The sequence below is a fragment of the Chiroxiphia lanceolata genome, chromosome 15, assembly GCF_009829145.1.
Source record: "Chiroxiphia lanceolata isolate bChiLan1 chromosome 15, bChiLan1.pri, whole genome shotgun sequence".
Taxonomy (NCBI): domain Eukaryota; kingdom Metazoa; phylum Chordata; class Aves; order Passeriformes; family Pipridae; genus Chiroxiphia; species Chiroxiphia lanceolata.
In genome coordinates, this window is record NC_045651.1 from 7,065,560 (window position 1) to 7,087,297 (window position 21,738).

Genomic DNA, 21,738 nt, shown 5'->3' on the forward strand with positions numbered 1-21,738 from the left:
TAAATCTCTTTGCTCCCAGTTTTTCTTCAGCCTAACTCCTCTGTTTCCTCCGTCTGAATGGTAACTGCAAACAATTAATTTGAAAGTTAAAAAGGTTCTGTCCCATTCACCATTTTCCTTAAGCTCCTCCAACTATTAAACTTTAAATAGACTTCAAGCCATGGTGAGAATGGTTTTCCTCTCTGCCTTAAGCATGAAGTAGAACCTCCAGCGTTTGTGGACAAGTTGTTCCTATTCAGTAGAGATCTCCCACAGCAGTTCCCTGTAAGCAGTAAGCAGGAGGACTAACCTTGTTAAAAACTCGGGATGAGGAGGGCACCACTGAATTGGATTGTGAATACTTAATGCATTTGCACAGTTATTTGCCTTTCTGTCGGGCTTTGCGGGCAGAAGGGGTAGGTCTCTCTACTCCCGCAAACAGTCGACCTGCAAAAGGTTGGCCTCATTTTCATGTACTAATGTTTGACGTGCGTGTGTTGGACCGTGACTTTTTCGCACTGGGTAACGCGATCTTAGGATGCAAACTAAAAGGAAGGACCTGTTCCAAAGAAGCACAGCTGCCTAAATGCCGGGTGGGCTCTCGGAAATGCCTGGGTGCGCACAGGCAGCTCCGCCAAGGCGGAGCCAGCAACAGGTAAGAAAGTGAAACAACACCCTTCACAACAAAGCCAAGAAGCAGCAGGGGAATCTAGTCAAAAGCCAGTCAGCATCTCTCGCCTCCAAGAACACTCCCTCTGCTTGACACTTAACTGTCCTTTGCCCAGGTACGCCCCCGAAGGTGCGCAGTCACAGCTCTGCCCTCGGTACCGGGATGCGCTAAGAGTCGATAAACAAACGCTCCTTTCGGAGCCGCCCAGCCCGGCCCGGCCCGGCCCGGCCCCGCGGCTCCCCCGGGGTGGGCAGGGCCGGGCCGGGGGCGGTGCTCGCCGCCCGCACCTCGACGGGGCGGGCCGGGCCCGGCAGAGCCGAGGCGGGGCCGGGGGCGAGCGGCGGCCCCGGCGCTCGGAGGCACCGACAGCGGGCATGGGGCCGGCGCTGCTGCTGGGGCTGCTCCTCTCCAGAGCCGGTAACGGGGCTCGGGGCGGGCAGGGCAGGATAGAACAGGGCAGGATAGGGCAGGGCAGAGCAGGCGGCGCGTCCCCGTCCCTCTCCCGCCGGGCGGACAGGTCCCGCTGCGGGGCGGCTGCGGGCGGCGCCGGGTCGCGGCCGTTCGGGTGACCGGCGCTCCCCCCGGTGCTCCCCGCGGTGTTATATGCACGGTACTCCCCTCGGTGTTATATGCACGGTGCTCCCCTCGGTGTTATATGCACGGCGCTTCCCACGGTGGTCCCCGCGGTGCTCCCCCGGCTGCTCCGGCCGCAGGCGGCGCGTCGGAATTCGCGTTTCCAACCGGGAAAGGCGGCTGCTGCTCTGCCCGAGCGGGGAGCCGCCGATGTGGCTGTGACCAAACTAGAGGGACGCTCTGGGGAGGGGAAGGTCTGCCCTGGGGGCGAGGGGTGAGGAGCGATGCTGGAGGCGATCCCTGAGGAGCGAGGGGAGATGCCGGAGCCGATCCCAGACCGCGGCCGGACGGGTACAATGCGAGGATGCGCCTGAGCGGGTCCCGGCTGCGCCGCGCTCTCGCTGGCTTCGGCCAGAGCAGTTTTTGATACCTACCCCCCATGCATGCCCTTTCTGGAGTGCTCTGGGCCCATAATTTTCCGAGGAGAGGCTCAGTCTGCCGAGACCAATCCAAGTTGCTCCTGCAGAGATGCAGCTGATGGTTCCACTCTGCCTCCTATTACTGCCAAATCACAAGAGATGAGGATTGAAATTATTCCTCTTTCCAGTTAATCTCTTGTGCAGCCTTCGTGGCTGATGTGACTGGGAACATAGAAACTACAAATGGCTCTGAAGCATTCCTAGACCCTGGCTATGGGATGTCAGTGCTTTACACTCAGGAAAAGCTGAATATCACAATGACTGTTAAAAAATGGGCTGTTGCACTTAGACCTCAGTAGCACTGTCAGCCACATGGTTATGATAGATTTCCCCCGGTTTCCCATGTTCAAATGCCAATTCTTCTTTGCTAACTGTTTACAGAAAGGTTTCCCTTCTGTAATCATCCTCTCTTTCAATACCACAGTGCACCACAGGCAACTGGATATACATATCTATATGACAGGCCATTGAGTGAAAAGGGAGAAAAAAGATATACTATATTACCTATCCATTTTTTCTAAGGTATAAATAATAATCTGTTAATTGGTTATTACCTTTTAACTTTTTTTTTAACTGTGGAAGAGATTCCCATACCCATGTGGTCTTTAACATGTTCTGCAACCTAGACCATAGGTCTAGGAAAGAATTAGCTTTCTTATTCTTTCACATTGTTATCTGGAATATTTTCATTTAAAAAATTGAAATAACTTGTCAAGTTTCAGGGTTTACAACAATGCACAGCTATTGTATGATGTCTGTTTTAAGTCTGAGGTTTAAAGCAGCTTCACCTGAACCCACTGTGCTGAGTACAAACTATTTCTGACAAGAGACTTTTCAGGGAGCTTAAAAAGTCATTGAGTCTCTGTGTAAGAGCCAGATGAACTACAAAGTACAGTAAGCTGATAGAAAAATAAAGAAATTTATACAGATGAGACAAAGGTACCTATGCAGTATTACTGGACTGTAGGAAAAGTAGAAAGTTTGAGAAGCAGACTGGCATAGAATTATGCAGACTGCTGCCTACTGATGAAGCCAGCAAAAGGGAAGGGAGTGGAAAACAAGGTAGATGGTGAAGATGGTACATCAGGCAATATGAGCTTACCAAAATTTTTTCCTAATCTGCAGTGAAGGCAGACTGATATAGTACTACTGCACCTGCTGAACAAAGAATGATGGGTAAGATGATGTACCCAAAGAACATTAAAGGTAGATGTAAGGCTCAGCACAGTCATTTCTTAAAACCAGCCAAGCAATATTGACCTGAAGGGAAGAAACATACTAGGTTATATATAATGTTTTTAGCAAACTGTCTTGTTCTAAGACTTCATTGTACTTGTACTGTAAACATAGGTTAATAAACTGCAGAAATGAAGGAAGATTACAGACTGAATTCACCTACCTGTGACAACATAATCACAGGATCACAGAAAAACTTGGACTGGAAGGGAGCTTAGAGCTCATCTCTTTTCACCCCCTGCCATGGGCAGGGTCCCCTTTCACTGGACTGTGTTGTTCCAAGCCCCATCCAACCTGGCCTGGAACACTTCCAGGGATGGGGCAGCCACAGCTTCTCTGGGCAACCTGTGCCAGGGCCTCACCACCTTCTGAGTAAAAAACTTCTTCCTAACGTCTAACCTAGATCTCATCTCTATTTTAAAATTGTTCTCCCTTGTCTTATCACTATCTGCCCATATAAAAAGTTGCTTTCCCTCTTTTTTTTAGAAGTACCCCTTAGGCTCTGGAAGGGGCTCTAAGGTTTCCTCAGAGCCTTCTTGTCTCTAGGCTAAACAACCCCTGCTCTCTGAGCCCGTCTTTAGAGCAGAGGGGCTCCAGCCCTTGGAGCATCTTTGTGGCCTTCTCTGGCCCTGCTCTAACAGTTCCACAACTTTCTTGTGCTGAGGGCCCCAGAGTTGGATGCAGCACTGCAGGTGGGATTTCAGGAGGGCAGAGCAGAGGGGCAGAATCTCCTCCCTCAACCTGCTGCCCAGTCCAATTTTGGTGCAGCCCAGGATGTGTTTGGCTTTCTGGGCTGCAAGTACACATGGCCAGCTCATCCACAAGAACCCCCAAGTCCTTCTCTGCAGGGCTGCTCTCGGTATGTTCATCTTCCAGTCCAGATTCATGTCTGGGATTGCCGTGACCATGTGCAGCACCTGCACTTGGACTTGTTGAACTTCATGAGGTTTTCGTGGGCCCACATGCCAAGTTTTTCTGGGTCCCTCTGGATGGCAGTGTTAGGTATCACCCCTTAGGAGACAACAGTCCATAAAGAAAATGAAAAGCTGAGAAAAAAACTAGTTTTAAAGATTATATTGTTTAATCTAAGATTATTTAATACTTCTACATAAGGTAGCACGTGTCTGTATATAGGTATACAATGCATGTGTCACACAAATATATGTACACACAGAGATATAGGCAAGGGTTTACAATCAGCCAACAGGTGAAAGCTGGCAGGCTAAGCCTTCATCTGCATTTTTGGCAGGGATTTCAGGGACTGTGTTTTAAATACTTAAAATGACTGCATATCAGCACTTCTAGATGAAGCTACTTGCATCTTACGTTAAGGATTCGTTTTCTTATGCAAAAAATACACATCCTTATATTTTCAAGCTCAGTAAAGTGGTTGTTTTTACACTCTATAAATGGCTTTCTCAGTACATCTCTTAATGACCAGCATATACTTTAGTAATTGCAGCAGCACTGACTCACAGCACACAGTATGGTGTTACTATGTGCTTATTGCACTGCAGTTCTTGCTGCTCAGACAGAAGAGCTTCTTCAAAGCAGGCCTCAGCAACCCCGATGTTTCACGGGGATTTACTGCTCCATAAAATACAGAGCCAGGTTGAAAGAGTTAAGGGTGATAAAAAAAGGTTTTATTAAACAAAATTATTTTCGAGAATTTTATTTGACCTTCTGTTGCCTCTTTCATAAATACTCATCCTTTTGTTTCTGAGTGGAGACAGCTCTTGTTCCTTACTACTCCATGTGAAAGACCCCAACGAGTTCTGCCTCTCACGTGGAGTCTTTGCTTCAGAAAGGATCCCTGCAGAACAATGACAAGGTGCTTGTGTGGCATTCATCCTGACTGGGGTCCTAACAATCTTTTCTCCACTCGAGCAGGAGACCTCCTGGCTCTGCCCAGGAGTGACTGTGTCGTGGCAGAGCGGCTGTGCCTCTCGGACTCCACCTGCAATGCCACGTACAGGATCCTGGAAAACTGTGCCCTGGCCAAGACTCGCCTCCTTCCACTGGATCACGATAGCAGGGTCAGATGTCTGAATGCAGAGCTGGACCTTGGGAACAGCTCTTTGCTGCACTGCAAGTGTCACCGGCGCATGAAGAGACAGGAGCACTGCTTACGTGTCTTCTGGACCGTTCACTCCAGCATGACAGATGGTGAGATGAAAAAATAGGAATTTACAAGGTACTAGCAAGGCTTGCCCCTGCCCCCCATCTGAAAACAGCTGTGAAAGGCCACTTCCCAACACTGCAGGTATTGCTTTGGAACGACATCTAGTAAAGAGAATTTACTGCTGTGTTTGATAAGCAGAGAAAACTGGTCGGGTCTGGGACCAGCCCTTCAAATACACCAGGGACTCTAAGATATAAAGGCAGCTACTCTGAGGCAGTTAAATTTAGTGCTGTAAAAAATACCTCAAAATGGTCCTATCTGTCCATCACTGAAAGGCACTTGTGATTATGACACACACTGTCATGGCATCCCTGAATGTGCTGCTGCTTTTTTTACTGGGATGCTTCTACTTGACCTCTCACTAAAGCCTGTCTGTGCTGCTCAGCTCCTCACTCCTACTGAGGCTGGAAATGCCAGATGACTTAGACCAAATTCCAGCCAGACAAAATGTAGTGCTGGGTTTACACACTAGTACCTTTGCATTTCCAGCAGAACCATTCCTGGCATTTGGATCTGAGCAAGACAGAGCACCTCTGAACTCCAGCCTGAGGAAAGAGCTAGGCATAAATAAGAAAAATACCCATTTAAGAATAAACAAACAAACAAGTAAATAAGCAAGCTGGTCACAAAGCATTTCTTCCACTGCATGAAATATCTTGTATCTTGCCTAGGTTATTTCAGTTTGGAGACCTCTCCCTATGAGAACCCAGCAAATGAAGAACACTGGAAGACAGATTATAATAAACTGGCAGCTCTGGTATCAGGTAAAAATTGTAATGGTTACATGATATAATGCTGCCCTCTCTTACCTTTTCAGAGGCTGAAGGTTATTAGGAACAATTTGGGGTAATGGCCCCTTTAATCAGAGGAATACCTGCTCTGGATACTTGCCTAAATTTGTTCCTGCTATCAAGTGTGAATACAGCCACAGATCCAGGCCCATAAAACCAGGAATAACCCACAATGATCAATTTTCTGAAACAAGCACCCTACCATGAACTAATAAAAAAAATCCCCTTTTGTAACTAATATAACTACAGTGTCATACTGCAGGCACGTACAAGGACTGATTTGCTTTGTTCTTTTTGATGTTCCAAATCTGGCCATCAAGAAAGGGCTATTTCCTGCTTCCACACAGAATCTTTTCTTGGGGCTCTGCTCATGGTTTCTGTGTTTCTTGTGGCTTTATAGGCTCACAGTTAGCGGGAGATGCAACAAACCCGTGCCTGAAAGAAACTCATGTCTGTAATCTGAGCAAGAAGTGTGTCCGTCTGCGCACAGACTACGCCTCCACCTGCACCAGGGCGGCGGGGAGTGAGGACGTGTGTGACCGGCGCAAGTGCCTCAGGGGGCTGAGGAACTTCTTTGAGAAAGTCCCTGAGGATTTCACCAAAAGGATCCTCTTCTGTCCGTGTCAAGATGAATTTTGTGGGGAAAGACGCCGGAAAACTATTGTTCCTGATTGTTCCTTCCAGTCTAACACCAAACCCAGTTGCCTCTGGCTGCTGGACTTATGCTTAGAGGACCCTTTCTGCAAGTAGGTCCGGCAGCAGCGGATGTTGGCCAAGAGAGGAAAACAACGTAGACACTGATGGTCTCATTTTCCTTCCTGCAGATCCCGACTGGCTGACTTCCAACAAAACTGTCAACCTGCGGACACGTCTCCAGATGGCTGCTCTCTGCACAACCATGCTGCATGCCTGCAGGCTTACATGGGGATGATTGGTAAGTGATATCCACAGGAGCATACAGGGTAGATGCTTTCAGGCCACGAACTTGCAGGCACACTCTGATGCTGTAAAGGACCATCCTGCTCTCCTGCAGGACGTGGTGCTCAGTGTACCAGTGAATATGCTGTACTGATTGATGCCAGTGCTCCCCCTTGCCTCTGAGGCAAATGCAGCCCAAAGAGAGCTCTTCCCTGGCATTTATTGCTGTACTTTGTCCCATCCTCTGTTACCAAATCAGGAGATTTCTCAACACCTGTTTGCATCCTCGGCTGGTGCAAAGTGCTCTAAGGGCCTCATCAACGGGGCTCTCTGGGCTTGTGTGAACTAAGTCATTCGTGATGCAGGAGTTACATCCCATCACAGCAGGGATTAAACACTGCATTCCATCACTGCCCAACTTTTATACACCTAATGGTTGGTTAATATTGTGCACAATGTGTTCTCAGGGCCAGCCAGAACATGGCACTACAAGCTGTTTGAAGGAAGGTCGTCTTTGGTTTGAGTTATTTACTGCCAACAACGTTTTCAGAGTGGCTCAAGAGAGGAGCTGTAAAGAGCAGCAGCATCTCAGAAGCTGTAAATATAGACTGTACCTTCCATTTTCCCAGATGCCTCTGCTGGTTTTGTGCTAAATGAACACTGGCTGAATGGCACACTATGGGTGTGCAGTATTTGCTTGGCAAAAGGCACCTGGCCACACAGTGTTACCAGCTACACAAGGAGCAGGAGCACCTTTTGCTGCCATATGGTCGTACCACAGCTGAGCCCCTGCAGGTGCTTCCCATCCTTCAGTCTAATGCATCCACCAGCTTCAGTTCCCAGTACCTCTCACCATCAGAGTGCCTGAGTCAGGGGTAGCAATCTCCACACTTTCTCACAGGCCAGCAGACTTCAGATTGGTTCCTCAGGCCTGGGTCACCTGGCTGGGAGTCCTGACCTGGCCTGGGTAACACACTTATCACAGTGGAAGGCTTCTGCCTCCAGGGCAGCATTCCCTTTAGTATGACATGATTGCTGATGTTTCTTTCATCCGGGGGTTTGGGACAGGCACACCCATGACACCCAACTATGTCAGTAACTCCAGTGTGGAGGTCTCCCTGTGGTGTACCTGTGAGAGCAGCGGCAACCAGAAGGAGAAGTGTGACCAGATACTCGGCATGTTTGAGAGCAACAAATGCCTTGGTAAGCATCAATCACATCACAGAGAAACAGCTCAGCATGGGGGAATTCAACTCCTGTGGTTTCAAGATCCTACCTTGCACTGCTCTTGTGTATAGTTCTGTCTTCTTCTGCAATATCTCCATAATCTCCTCTGCAACCTATGGGACCAGCCTGGCTCTGCTCTCAGAAGTGTTTCTCTGTCTTTTGGAAACACTTCTGTTCATCTCAAACACCATGAAGCTGTTTCCAAACACCATTCAAATGAAGGGCACTGCAAAAACTTCACAAGGGGAGGTCAGATGTGCTGTGTCCATAGGTTGCTGAGTAACCACGTCTGTGAGGATTATGGGTTGGGATTCCCCTCCTGTCCTCGTTCCTCTACTCTCCTTTGGCCCTCAATTACTTGATCAACATAAGTAGCTCCTGAGGCAGCCTGTAATTAGATTCAGCAGCATAGCAGTTACAAAAAAATCCTGTTACATGCAACTGTATTTTTTTATCTCCCTAGCATTTTAGCAACATACCTTAATGAGATTTAAATATTTAATGTTTGTAAAAGCTTCCAAAGGATATAAAAGAAACCAGCATCATTATGTAAATGATTAATATTTAAACCTACCTCCTGCAGTATAGAAGAGCCTTACACCCAGCACTGTAGATACATCTACAACCTAAACATCCCACCTGAGATACTAAAAATCAGCCCCTTACAAAATACACAGTTGGGAAAGTCACAGAAGGACCCAAAAGTCCTCAAGTACAGTGCAAACACTTTTGCAGTCTCCTCAACCTCACAAGCAAACCCACAAACTGACAGGCCATTCACTGAACAGAGAATACATATTTTCTAAATCAAGGCCACACAGCCTGTGAGTGCATTTCTAAAATAGCTTCCCTAGATTTCTGTTCACTAGACTCCAAGACTGCACAAGAAAAGCACAATGAGACTCTTGCTTTACTTCTGTTTGCAGAAAATGCCATTTGGTCTCAAATGCACCTGAAGCAGACAGCTCTAGAAAGACAGGAAGACTTACCTTATTCATCTTCCCTAAGCTTCCAAGGAGACAGTGCCAGCACATCTCTTGCTTCAGAAATGTCCCAGGTATGCATTGCTTTGTTGTCTTCACAAAGCAGTGAGTCAAGTAGCCTAGAGACAGTAGCTGAAAAACCTTGGATCTGGAAATGTGTGACTTTGGACATCAAAGCGAGGGATGCCACGTGCATGTGGAACACTGAACCACTCTACCTTCAGCTGTTCCTTTCACAGACAAGCAGAAATAGGAAGCCACATGCCTGGCCACAGGAGTTTCAATGGTCTCACATTAGGGCTCTGAACTGGAGGCTCTGCAGCCAGAAGTTTGAGCATAAATGTGTCTAACTGGGACTCATCCCTCCTTTTCATTTCCCAGGTGGCTGAAGGGAAGATGCAGCGAGACAGCTCTGAACACAGCAGCATGCCTTTGGCCTCCTCTGAGCATTCTGGAGCTGCTGCTTCTTGGCCTTCTCTGGCTCTGTTCCTGCCCCTGTTGCTGAACATTAACTTGGCATAAACGGAATCTTTCCTTCCCATATTATTAATCTTATTCCATATCCAGGCATGTCCCACTACAGATTTACCTTTGGGAAACAGAAGGCTTTCAGACAAGAGGAATGGAACAGCCTTAACCCAGAATAGCAGGCTCTGGAAACCTCCCCACGTACTTGCAGCCCACTTTCCCCGCGTCAGTTCGCACTGAGCTCTGCAGATGTGGTTCTCACCACTGCTTCTGCCATGTATGCATTGTGAGTAACAGCCAGGCTCATGTTCCAGCTCAGTAGTTTAAAACAAAGGTCTGAGTTCTGTCAGAACTTGTGCAGGGTTTGGTTTCTGACTGCAGGGATGACCTGACACAGGATGTCCACCCAGCCCACCTTCTGGAGCTCCTCCTTGGGCCTGCAGTCACTGAATGGTTTCTGTTGGAAGGGACCTTAAAGACGATCTTGTTCCACCCCTGCCATGGGCAGGGACACCTTCCACTATCCCAGGTTGCTCCAAGCCCCATCCAACCCGGCCTTGAACACTTCCAGGGATGGGGCAGCCACAGCTTCTCTGGGCAACCTGTGCCAGGGCCTCACCACCCTCACTGGGAAGAAGTTTTTCCTAATATGTAATCAAAACATACGTTCTTTCAGTTTAAAACCATTGCCCCATGTCCTGTCACCACAGGCCCTGGTGTATCTGCCCTTATCATCCTCCTTTATATATTGAAAGAAGACCTACAACAGGGTCTCCACAGAGCCTTCTTCTCTCCAGACCAAACCAAGTCTACTGTCTCAGCCTTTCCTCATAGAGAGGTGTTCCAGCCCCCTCATTTTCATGGCCTCCTCTGGGGCTGCTTGAACAGGTCCATGTCTATCATGTACTGGGCACCCCAGAGCTGGATGCTGAACTCCAGGTTCAGGTGGGGTGGGCTGGAGGAGAAGAATCACCTCTCAGCCTGCTGGCCATGTTGCTTTTTATGCAGCCCAGGCTGCAAGATGGTTTTCTGGGCTGCAAGTGCCCATTACCTACTCATGTCCAATTTTCCATTTACCATACCCCCAAGTCCTTTTCTGCAGGGCTGCTCTCAATCCATTCATCCCCCACTCTGTGTTGGCATTGAGGGCTGTCCCAAACCAGGTGTGGCATCTTCCACTTGGACTTGTTGAACTTAATGAGGTTTGTGTGGATCTACTTCTCAAGTCTGTGAAGGGTAAGCATATCATAAAGACTAGGAGTCTGTACTCCAGGGTGGGTTGCAAAGAAAGCTCAATAAACAGACACATAAAGTCCCTGGTAAACACCATTTCTGGATTACTTTCAGTTCCCTTTTCAAATCCATTTTTTAAGTATATGAAAAATACCATTCCAGATCAAGGACACTATACTAGAGTTTATATTCTTGCTCCATTCTGTTTTGCCCCTTGCAACGTATATATAATCCATTATCACAGCTTGCAACACACTTGGGTTTTGTTGTTCAAGATGGACTTCTGTGCTCAACTCCAGTAAATTTAGTTTTACCCAGCAAAAGATGATCTTGCCTGGCCTCAGGACAAACCTTCTCAGTAACCCTTAGGGAATGCATATAGCTCACTGAAGATGTATTGACCACAAAACCCCTGGGACACTCAGTTGCAAAAATCTCCTTGTACCTCTCCACATACTCAAGTTGCCATTGCCCCTTCCAGCTGCTTGCCCCATCCCCAGCTCCTCTGCCAAGTGCTGCTTCATGACCTGTTTATTCCGAGTGTAAATGTGTGCACTGTGTAACTGCTGTTAGTTTGTACTGCGTTTGCCTGTTAAAATGTGGTGTTAAGTGAATATTGATTTCTAAGCATAGGTTAACAGTCTGCAATCAATTGTGTGCAAGAGTTGCCTCATCAGCCAGCCTACACTTTTGAATAGCCAGAAACTCGGCTCAAAACAGCTCCTCCATGCACATGTATAGTGCCCATTGCTCACCCTGAGAGGCAACAGATCTGAACAGTACTATACACACCCAAACAAGATTACAGTCCTGAACAGAGGCAGAACAGGTGAGTATTCTTTTTATCCTGTGCTTTGTCTGTTGCCAGGGAAGCACCAGCTAGGTAATATGCTGTGGTTCCCAGTCACTGTCAGACACCTTATTACAGAATCTTATACTGTCACATGTATCAGAGTAATTATCCTTCTGCAGGATTAATATTTCCATTTCCACTTCCACTTTTCTGTTTACTTCCTGGGCAGGTAGAACAAGGAAATCACTGCATGGAGCAGAATGATCTCCTCTGTCACACAGAGAAGCAATATGTTATTTCTGTGCAGTAGGAACAAATACCATGTCTTTTTAAAAAACAGGAGTACTAATGCTGGTATTTCTCATTACCTACTGAAATATGGCTATTTGGAGCAAGAGACAGCACTAGAATGTTTGCTACCATTGTTTAACAAAAACAGAGTCCAAGTAACAACAATATAATATCTACATTAGACCATCCTCCATGTGGTGGGACTAGAAATGTGTCAAGACTCCTGACTGTAATGTAATAGCATCTGTCATCTCAGAATTTAATGGAGAGCAACAGTGAAGAAGAAAATGTTGTTCTTTGCAGTATTCCACACATCAGAGAGAATATTTGTGAGTATAAAGGAGTGGATTTCCCTGAGCCGTCTGTACCACACACACTGGTACACAATGTACTCATCTACTCATCTGCACTGGGATCTTTCCTCTTTCCCAGCTTCAGTGCTCTAAGACAGGTTGGTAGTGAAAAAGGAATGAGCATTTTGTTGTTCATGTTTAGGGCACTGTGGACCTCTAGCTCTTTACCCCTGCTAAGAAGGTTATTGATGGCGATTGCACTCTCCTGTCATGTCCTTGGTTACACCACAGGAAAATACTTGACAAATCCTGAGACAAATCCTGCCTTGGACTGAAATTAAAGCAAAAAGTGTCAGTTTGGGTTTTTTCCAAGTGCCCTGCCTCCCTTTCACGTGCACGTTTATAATCACAGCTGCCTCTTAGGCTTGTTCATCAATAACTGCAAGCGAAATTCACCGCTAACTACACTTGCATTCACAGGTACTCTCACTGCTGGGAGTACAAACCCATTTTCTCTTAGACTTTTCTGACACCTGATCTCCAAATATCACAGTTTTTCAACTACACAGCATATATGCATGCATAAGTATAGCTGCTACTAGAAATGTCATGCCAGTATCAGTATCAGGTCAGTTCTGTTAGCACCACCAATGTTCCAAGACTGGCACAGTTACCTAAACCCAGTCCTTACTGACCACACAAGAGGGCAGTTTACAACCCCCCCCCTCAGCTTCTGTTCCCAGAAAGTGGAATACAGCATCCTGTGAGCACATGTGGTCTCACAAAATATAATCCACAAAATACAAAAATAATCCAATAAAGATTCTCTATCCAGACAGTCTTAATATTGAGCTCTCAGCAACCATATATGAAAAGGGAACCCTCTAATTGTTGTAATGTAGATATTATTTTTTAAAGAGTAAAATAATGTGAAGTCTCACTAATAAAATTTATCTTGCAACTCTAGAAGTCTCCTGCCTTCCTTTGCATTTAATAGAAGCTACACTCCTTGTCTCCACTGCTGGAGGCCCTATGGGAAAGAAATTTAAAGAACAGAGTTAGAATCTCTTACAAAGCAATCTTAACAACTTTTACAGACAGTATCCTGTCAGGTACTTCAGCTGTTGCTTCTAGAACTCTGGTAGAGCTTTAGATCCCTTAACGTGGTCTAATGTAGCATTTACAAAGGGCATTCATATAGTCCTCTAGCAGGGAGCTCAGGCAACTGTATTAGGTAAGTGGTTTCTTGTGACAAGTGGGAGAAGCAATGCACGTTTCTTGCCCGAGGTCATAAGTAAGGTGAAGACAGAGATAAGCCTTGAATTTGGAAGCCCAAAGTTACGGTGTCCTTGCCTCATTAAAATCATTCCCACTGCCTCCAAGAAGTGCCTACGTTTCAGTAAGAATCAAGTGGCTGCAGTTTTCCTTTTAAAAGGGGGAACAAAATGTTGTTGCAGATGAGGAAAAGCTGAGCCTTGCTTCAAACTGATTCCTGGCTACAGATCCCTGGCACACCTCTCCAAATCTGTTGGCAATAAAAGGTAACTTTCAGTTGACAGGAAAACACTGCAGGTTCGGCATCTGTAAAGAATGAAAGTGTCTTTTTCAATACATCCTAAAAATCTCATCACTATTTGCCAAAATGGTAGACAGCTTGACACGGGAATAAAAAGGAGAGTTGTCAAAGTAATCTTTGAGGTGTCCATGAACCAGACAAAGCTTTTGGGAACAACAGTGGAGAAAGAGGAAGCCAACCAGCACTGCTGAGCTCCACAGGATCGCTCAGCGCTGCTGTGGAATCACAGCCCGCAGCTATTCCACAGCTGCTTCCCCCGTCGAGACAGATCCCGGTAAATACGATCAGAGGCTAATTACTTCTACCCCAGGGACTTTGTGGCCGAACCTTTCTTCATTTGAGGGAGGGTCGGTTGAGGCTGAGCTTGGTTAGTCTCTAATGGAAGCTCTTCTGATAGGTGATTAGCTCTCCTCCAGGAAGTCACTTGGTGTTTGGGTTTCTTGCAAACCCCAGGGTTAGCAGAGGTCAGGGGATGCTGCACTTTCTCCAAGTGCCTTCATGAAAATAGCCCCACATACTTTCCATTTACAGCTGATCACCTCCATTATCCCCAAGCTAGGAGGAGATGATCAGCAATTGTTAAGTGCTTGAATCAGACTAATAGCTCACTGCTAATTCCCCCAGTAATGGGAATCTAAATTCCTGGTAAACAAACTGACTGCTTTTCACACACAGGGACGAATGCCAAAAGCCTAATATTAGAGCTCTGGAACTAAAGCTTTTAGAGCAATCCTGTCCACTCAAAGATATTTAATGACATTACGTACTAAATAATTAGAAAATGAAGGCCCACTTGGAATCAATGAGTTACTGTCTAATTAAGATGACAAAGGGGCTCTACCCTTTTTTAAACAAGTTTATACTAAAATGGTGTACCTGATAAATGGTGCTGATAACTATGTCTTTACCTTTGGGCAGAACAAGCAGACATTAAGCTAGCACAAAATAATGGTGTGATTTTTGGCTCATCTTTTTTCCCCTTGGTCTCTCCTGTTTTCCTGTAAGGCATGTGATTCAGCTGTTCCTCCCCCCATCAAATGACAGAATTTATTAAGCAACGTTCAAATCACTTATCCTGATGGAGATAAAACCATCTTTGCCTTTGCTTTATTGTATGGCCACAATCACAGAGTTCACACCACAAGATGCTTGAAGAGCTGAGAGCTGACTGGAGCTTCTAGAAGCACTTTGCAGGAAGAACTGCTAGTGGGCTTTTGAGCACAGGAGAAGATTATCTACACACAGAGAGAACTGTAAAAAGACTGAGAAATGTTCTACTGATAATATGGCTGAATTAAAATTAATTAGTAAATCATATGACATCCTTATCTTCAAACTGGAGAGACATGGGTTTGAAGGGTGGACTAATCGGTGGATAAGGAATTGGCAGCCAGGGTTGTGGTCAATGGCTCTGTGTCCAGCAGGGCGAACAAAGTGCCACTGTACTCTCCTCCCTTTCACTTTTTTTCCCCACCAGACTAGCACTTAAATTGCTTTTTCTTCTGTTTAAGTTTGCCCATTAGATACTGTCATTATAGGTCACTGAGCCCCACTGCAAGAAACTGGAATTTCTTTAACCATCTGCACGCAGTTACTTGTTCTCCAGCTTTCCAAACCATCAGCTTTTTCTTTTTTTTCCTCCTCCCTAAAGAATCTTTTGATTAACTGAAGTCAATTTTGCTAAGTGCTAGTGGCTCTAAGAAGCTTGTTTTGTCAGTGATCCCCAGAGCTCCATTATGTTTTCAGGGCTACAAAACAGGAATTGCTCTGTCTTTCTGTAGAAATGTAAGATTAGCAGCTAATTCTTCCAGCCTCAAGCTCTTTGCATTTCACACCCATCATTCCAAATCAGGGTATGTGCATTTGTTATGACAATTCTAGCAGAAATTAGCGAAGAGATTTCCCATCTTTTTCTCAATTTCAATCCATTCTTGTGCAAAATTTTTAATGCACAAGGAATCCAGATCCACAAATACATTACTCAACTGATTGCTATTCTAGTCCCAACTGGGAGCTGCAGTGGTATCACAACAGAAGGACTGTTGTGCACTGAACACTTCATTCTTAATATGCAAGTACAAATCACAGTGTAAAGGGAACTAATACAGAACTACAGATCACAGAGCAAATGCCAGTTTTATGGACATTTTCAACACAGAAAGGCCCTTAGACAGAGAAAGATTATGACTTGTCATGAAGCAATTTACTAAAACGCTGGGAGTAATATCTGAGCTATTTTATTCACACTATGTAGGACACGACTTCCCCCCTACAGGGTTGAAATGCTAACATTAGGAGCTCAAGGTTGGCCTGTCTTCTCGAGCATCATCGAGTAACAGCTTCCAGCTGGCAAATCAGATACAATAAAATGGTAACGAAATGGAGAGATGATGAGTTGATCAATTTACTAGATTATTTTTCATTTGTTTTGGATTGATCTCAGTTAGTAGATGTCACCAGGAGCCCTGCTATTACTCATGATAGCATAGTATTGCTCAGGTATCCACCTGAGTCTGTATTTTAATTCATGTTTTCAAGCATGAATTTTTCAATTCAGATTCCAGTTGACTGTGCTGAGGTATTTCCAAGACTGAGTCTAATACACTGTTTTATTTTTTCTTTTTGAGATATCTTCTGTGGTTTAGTTCTGATTATATCTTCAATCAGAAAGAAGAAAACACATAGAAACAAGTAAAAATGATCTGCACGCTTGCTAACCTAATAATTCACTTCTGCTTTTGGGTTAAAAGTTCATATAATCTGTCTAACAGGAGACTGAAGAAATTCTCCACGAGACTGTTTTTTCCTCCCAACTGCTCAGTGCCAACCACTGCAATTCAGGACTCACAGAATCACAAAACTGCTCAGGTTGGAAGGGACTGCAGTGGGTCATCTGGTCCCACCTCCCTGCTCAAGCAGGGTCATCCCAGAGCACATGGCACAGCACTGTGTCCAGATGGCTCTGGGATATTTCCAGTGAGGGAGACTCTCAAACAGCACTCAATGAAAAAACCCAACAACATTTTAAACACAGAGCAAGGGAAAGCAGCTTCCTGCAGCACCTGTCACTGAAGCTTCTACAGAGGTAAAAACATAGTTTTTCCTCAGACTCACAACCTTCTCCCAAAGGAAATAAATGGGCAAACGCATACCTGGCAACAGCCACATATGCTCATGATGAGCTTCTGCAAACCAGTGTCTTTAGCTTGTTAAGTGATGTAAAAAACCATGCATTTTAATTTTTCAGATTCTGAAATCAATATTTATCTGAGAATTGGTGTTTGTAATTTTTGCAAATTAGAAGGGGCAATAAGCAGATTGTCCCTCCCAATCTAGTAATGTTTTTAGCTTGATTTAAGTCCTTTACATATGATGGCTGTTTCATGACCTAAAACATACAAAATGAACCATTTGTCCTGAGGTCTTCATAGCCCATCTTCATCTCAATTTACACCTTTCTTGGCAGCCACAAATCAGTCAAAGGAGCTAATAATCCATGGGGAAGGAATGCTTAGAAAAGCACCCAGTCACTGAACCAGCTCTGGACAGGCTTCTCAGCAATTTAAGTCCTGGATGCACAGGCAGAAATGTAGACAGCAGAAAGATAAACTTGCTTTACACAGTATTTAAGTGCAAAGTCAATCCTTTACATGGTCTATTTTGCACAGACTGAGCTAATCTGGACAAAATCTGAAATAAAAGGACACATTTCATAACACAAACAAGTGGATGGCTTCAAGCAGGGGGCTCTTTTTCAGTCTAATGCAGATGTCAGTTAATTAGAGTAGAAGGTTATATCATTAGCAGCCAAATCGATATAAAAGGAATTAAGAGCTTGAATAGCGAGCTCCCCTGCTTTCCAGCACAGCACCCGGGGCTGTATTTAGCCAAAATTCAATACACATTAGCGGACAATCACTGTAGTCTTGTATGGGGATGTCTTCTTGAAATACTTTAATTGGACTCTCTAGTGTTATCAGCGCTAAACAAGATGTCAGATTAATGTAGAAGCCTTCCCAAATGGGACCAGCAGCCCACAGGCTGGAGAAGCCACATTTGCTTCTATTAAAACCTCACTGGTTTTCCAACATGTATTAATAATATTATTTTCACAGTTACCTTAAGAAAGAGTGACTGAAAAGCATCTTTACATGCAGCTGCTCCATCCTGTAAAACTCAGCCACCTCCACACTGGCAACAGCAGATCCAGCCCTTTTTGCCATTTCAGTCCCAGGCTTCATTACTCAAGAGCCCATCAGTCACACAGTTTCGACCCTGAATTTAACACCTCTGCAGAGAATCACAAATCTATATTGAAACAGGCAAATGTAAAACACTCAACTGACAACTGTAGCTGGTGAGATTTCATATGGCAACATTACAAAAAGCACACCCTTCTCATGACAAAAATTTAAACCCCGCCCCATTCGGTACGTTCCCTAAGGAAAACTGCAACACTGCCTTGGTCCCCTAACCAGGAAGTTGAATTTTACCTTTAAATGTAGCAGGCAGCAACTGCACTACAAATTTCCTGCACAACAGAGTGGATGTGGCAAAACAAAGCCAAATCTTTCCACTGAAATGTTTTATCTAACAAGATCGGAAACAAGCAGATCTACAAGAGGACAGCACTGAAAGAAATGAGGCTCACGTTCACATTCCACAGCTGTGTACAACCTGGGGCTTTGACACTTCAAGCAGAATAGAGGATAACATTAACTATATCTAAAATGCCACAGAATATTTAGTTTAAATTCCATAACTGACAGGAACAGGCAGCACTGCAGCCAGTACTGTCTGGCACTATAATCTGACAAGAGTGGTTACAACATCCATGTGCTAAGGGAGATTGGAATCTGTAAAACAAACAACTGCAGTGACACGGAATTTTCATTATTTGTGTTTAGATGGGTAAGCAGGACACCATGGAATATTATAGCAGACTGAGAAACACATTAACTTTTTATTGTTTAAAGGTTGTTTCAAGATCTATATTTTTAAAATACATGCATATCTACCCCTCCTATAACCCCCCATTCCCAGGAGTTTATTGTAGGACCTTATTATATAGTTTGTTTTCTCACATTTCACTTAAGCATAAAAAAGAGAGTGATAATTGACAACTCTTCCCTCCCCTTTTCTCACACCAAATCTCCAATCTTTTATGCTTAAAAAGGACACAAAGTTTGCCTCAATAATTCAGTGTCTTCAACCAAAAGCCTTCTTGAAATTGGTAACTGCTTGTGCAAAAGTATTCACACTACATCACAACTGATAATTTGGGATTACAACTACTACTGCACACTTTCAGTTGGTTTAATATCCTGCAAAAAAAATTTTTGGATACTGCAGTCTATCCAAACTTTTAAAAATCTGTCCCATTGTCAAACCCTGCACAATTCTTAATGATTTAATTTCTAATCAAAGAACATCTCAAAGTACATGCTCTTTCACCAAGTATATTTCACCAGCCTTAACTTTATCTGTGGGGTTAACAGAGTAAATGAAAAGAGTGACTTCGTGGTCAAAACTATCAGAAAGTTTTCACAAGGAAAGCCTGCATACTGGGAAACAGAAAACATGAAGAGTCACTCAAGGTCTGGAGAGAATATATGAATGACTGTGTAATATAAAGCAGAAAGAGCTGTTTTCCATTGGACTTTTTGAAGTCAGTGTACTGAAGAGAATCTCTGAATAAGCAAAATTTTCCAAAAGTAAAGGATCAGCAGTGCTCACTGCACAAGGTGACTGTCAGGAAGAGATTTCACTTGGAAAAAAATTACAGCGTAGTCTAGGAAGAAAACTGACATTCATTCACTGCTTGGCACCTTGTTGCTGAAGATATTGCTGAATTGACCCCCAGCAATTACTGGGTTTTAAAAGTATGCCCCTGAAAAATGCATTGCAAAGATCAGCTGCCCCTTATGCAACTTCTACAGAACACAAAGTGCACAATTGCCCAACAACATAAACATGCAGCACTGTCCATCTCCTGCTGACAAGCAGCACGTTCACCCAAATTTTCTCCATTCAAAAAAACCCCCAAAAAACCAAAACCAAAACAAAAAATACCCAACCCAACCAACCCAAAAGCCCCAAACAAAATCACAACGGGGAAAAAAAAAGAATGACAAATCCTTCTAGGGAACCATAGAAGCATTTTAATAGAGAACACGCTATGATACAATAAATTATATCAAGGAAGTGTCATGGCTATCAATAACTGCCTATCAATTCACAAAATACATGGACACAAGGAATCAAATTACAGCTTATGGGTCCATTACTGACTTTTGTAGTGTTTGTTAAAAGTGCTTTTTAAATAACAGTACCTCAGGTTCTTCACACAGGCCACCAGAATTTACTGCTTTTGCATGTACAGTCCAAAAAAACAACTCAGCTCAGTAAAAATTCTTAAGGTTATATCAATGCAATCTGTGTAACTTTCAAATGTCATATCACTTTCATACCATGTCCTGGAAAAAACATGAAGCTGTTATTTCTCCCCAGTAATAAATCATCTAAGCAACGTAGTACTTTCTGTAATGGAAGAGCTACACACTGTATCTTCCATTACCTTCTGGTTTAATTAAATGTTCCTTGAATAAATCTTGTGCTTACACTCTCATGACATGCTACCAGTGCTGACTTCTCCATTTATAAACTGTCTGGATTCAGTCCAATCATCCCTGCTTATTGCACCTGTCACTCACAGAAAACTCCAGGCTCTCAGGCTCAGTCTTCCTTGGACTTTCTTTGCTAGTTATTAATTCTATATGTCTGTAGAAGTGAATTAATCATGTGAGCTACGTACCAACAAACCTCTTTTAGCTTGCTCCTTTGGAGTGGCCAAGAGGTCGAAGGAGGACAGGACACCAAAATTTCCTGAAGTGAAACTACTAGAAGAAATTCAATTTACTAAGCAGGAGCACAGACACTTGATTTAGGTTCAGTTTTCAATTAGGCAGAAAGCATGAAAAGCCTCCTCTTCACCTTTGAATACAGAATCTTCTTACTCATCTCCCCCAGCAGTGCAACAGCAGTGTGGGAAGATGACTTCAGACAAGCTAGAGCAATTTTAAAACCCAAGAATCCTTCAAATGGCTTTACATTCCCAGCCCACTGAAACACCACAGTGATTTAAGCTTTGCTTTTAGTAATAACAGAGGAGAATGTATGTTCAGCTGCCCTCCCTCAGCAGATGAACTTTCAGAGAGGATGCTGTAGTAGTTTAAATCACTATTAATGATTTCAGTCATCTGACCAAATGCCACTGTGCAGCCTTGGAAGAGAAGGCATCAAGTGCCACAACAGTTCTTCCAGATCATGTCAGCACAGAATGGGGATAAGCAGTAAATCAAATGCCACTGGCAGCAAACCTACATAAAGTGGTATTTTTCTTTTCCTGAACCAAGGCAGCTACCAGGAATTTCTGTAATGTTGTATTTTAATATGCACTCCATGATGATGGGGAATCATCTTAACTTTTCATGATGATAAGAAAACTAAAGGAAGCCACTTTTATTGAAAACATCCCTACAAATTCCCTTATAGTGCATCTCCATTATATTAATCCAGTGGGCTTTGTGGGGATTTTATATTTCTTGCTTTTAAAAGGGAGGAAAAGAGCCACAATCCATGCACATGTTTAAAATATTTTAACAACTCAGGCCCATAGGCAAAATTCACAAAACTCTCTCAGAAACAGTTTAAAAGCATGGATTATGGAAATTAAGTACTTCAATGGCTAGAGATAACACTCAACATATCAGTGTTGGAGTTAAACTGAAGGTTCTTATTACCTCAATCTCTGTTGACCAGTGGAAAATTCATGGGAAACAAGCTGTCACAGAAGTCACTATTGGGTTTTTTGGACTTTCTAATCCATCATAATGCAGCCAGCACCAGACAATTTAGATATACTAAATTCTCTTTCAGAACAGCATCATTCTCAAATAAAGAAAATAAAGTCAATTATGTGTAGAACATACTTTAGTAATATTTAACTTAATTTCCTCAGGATGCCTAATATGATACACTGATAGA

The 21,738-nt window shown here is 44.1% G+C and overlaps 1 protein-coding gene across 1 annotated transcript; it reads left to right on the forward strand.

The window, feature by feature from the left end:
• Window positions 1–955: 955 nt before the first annotated feature.
• On the forward strand, window positions 956–13,082 carry GFRA3 (GDNF family receptor alpha 3). The gene is made up of 8 exons (XM_032702764.1): window positions 956–1,066; window positions 4,828–5,103; window positions 5,791–5,883; window positions 6,311–6,656; window positions 6,735–6,844; window positions 7,897–8,031; window positions 8,982–9,112; window positions 9,420–13,082. The coding sequence occupies exons 1-8, from the start codon at window positions 1,024–1,026 to the stop codon at window positions 9,558–9,560; spliced, it is 1,275 nt and encodes a 424-aa protein (XP_032558655.1). The 5' UTR covers window positions 956–1,023; the 3' UTR covers window positions 9,561–13,082.
• The last annotated feature ends 8,656 nt before the right edge of the window (window positions 13,083–21,738 follow it).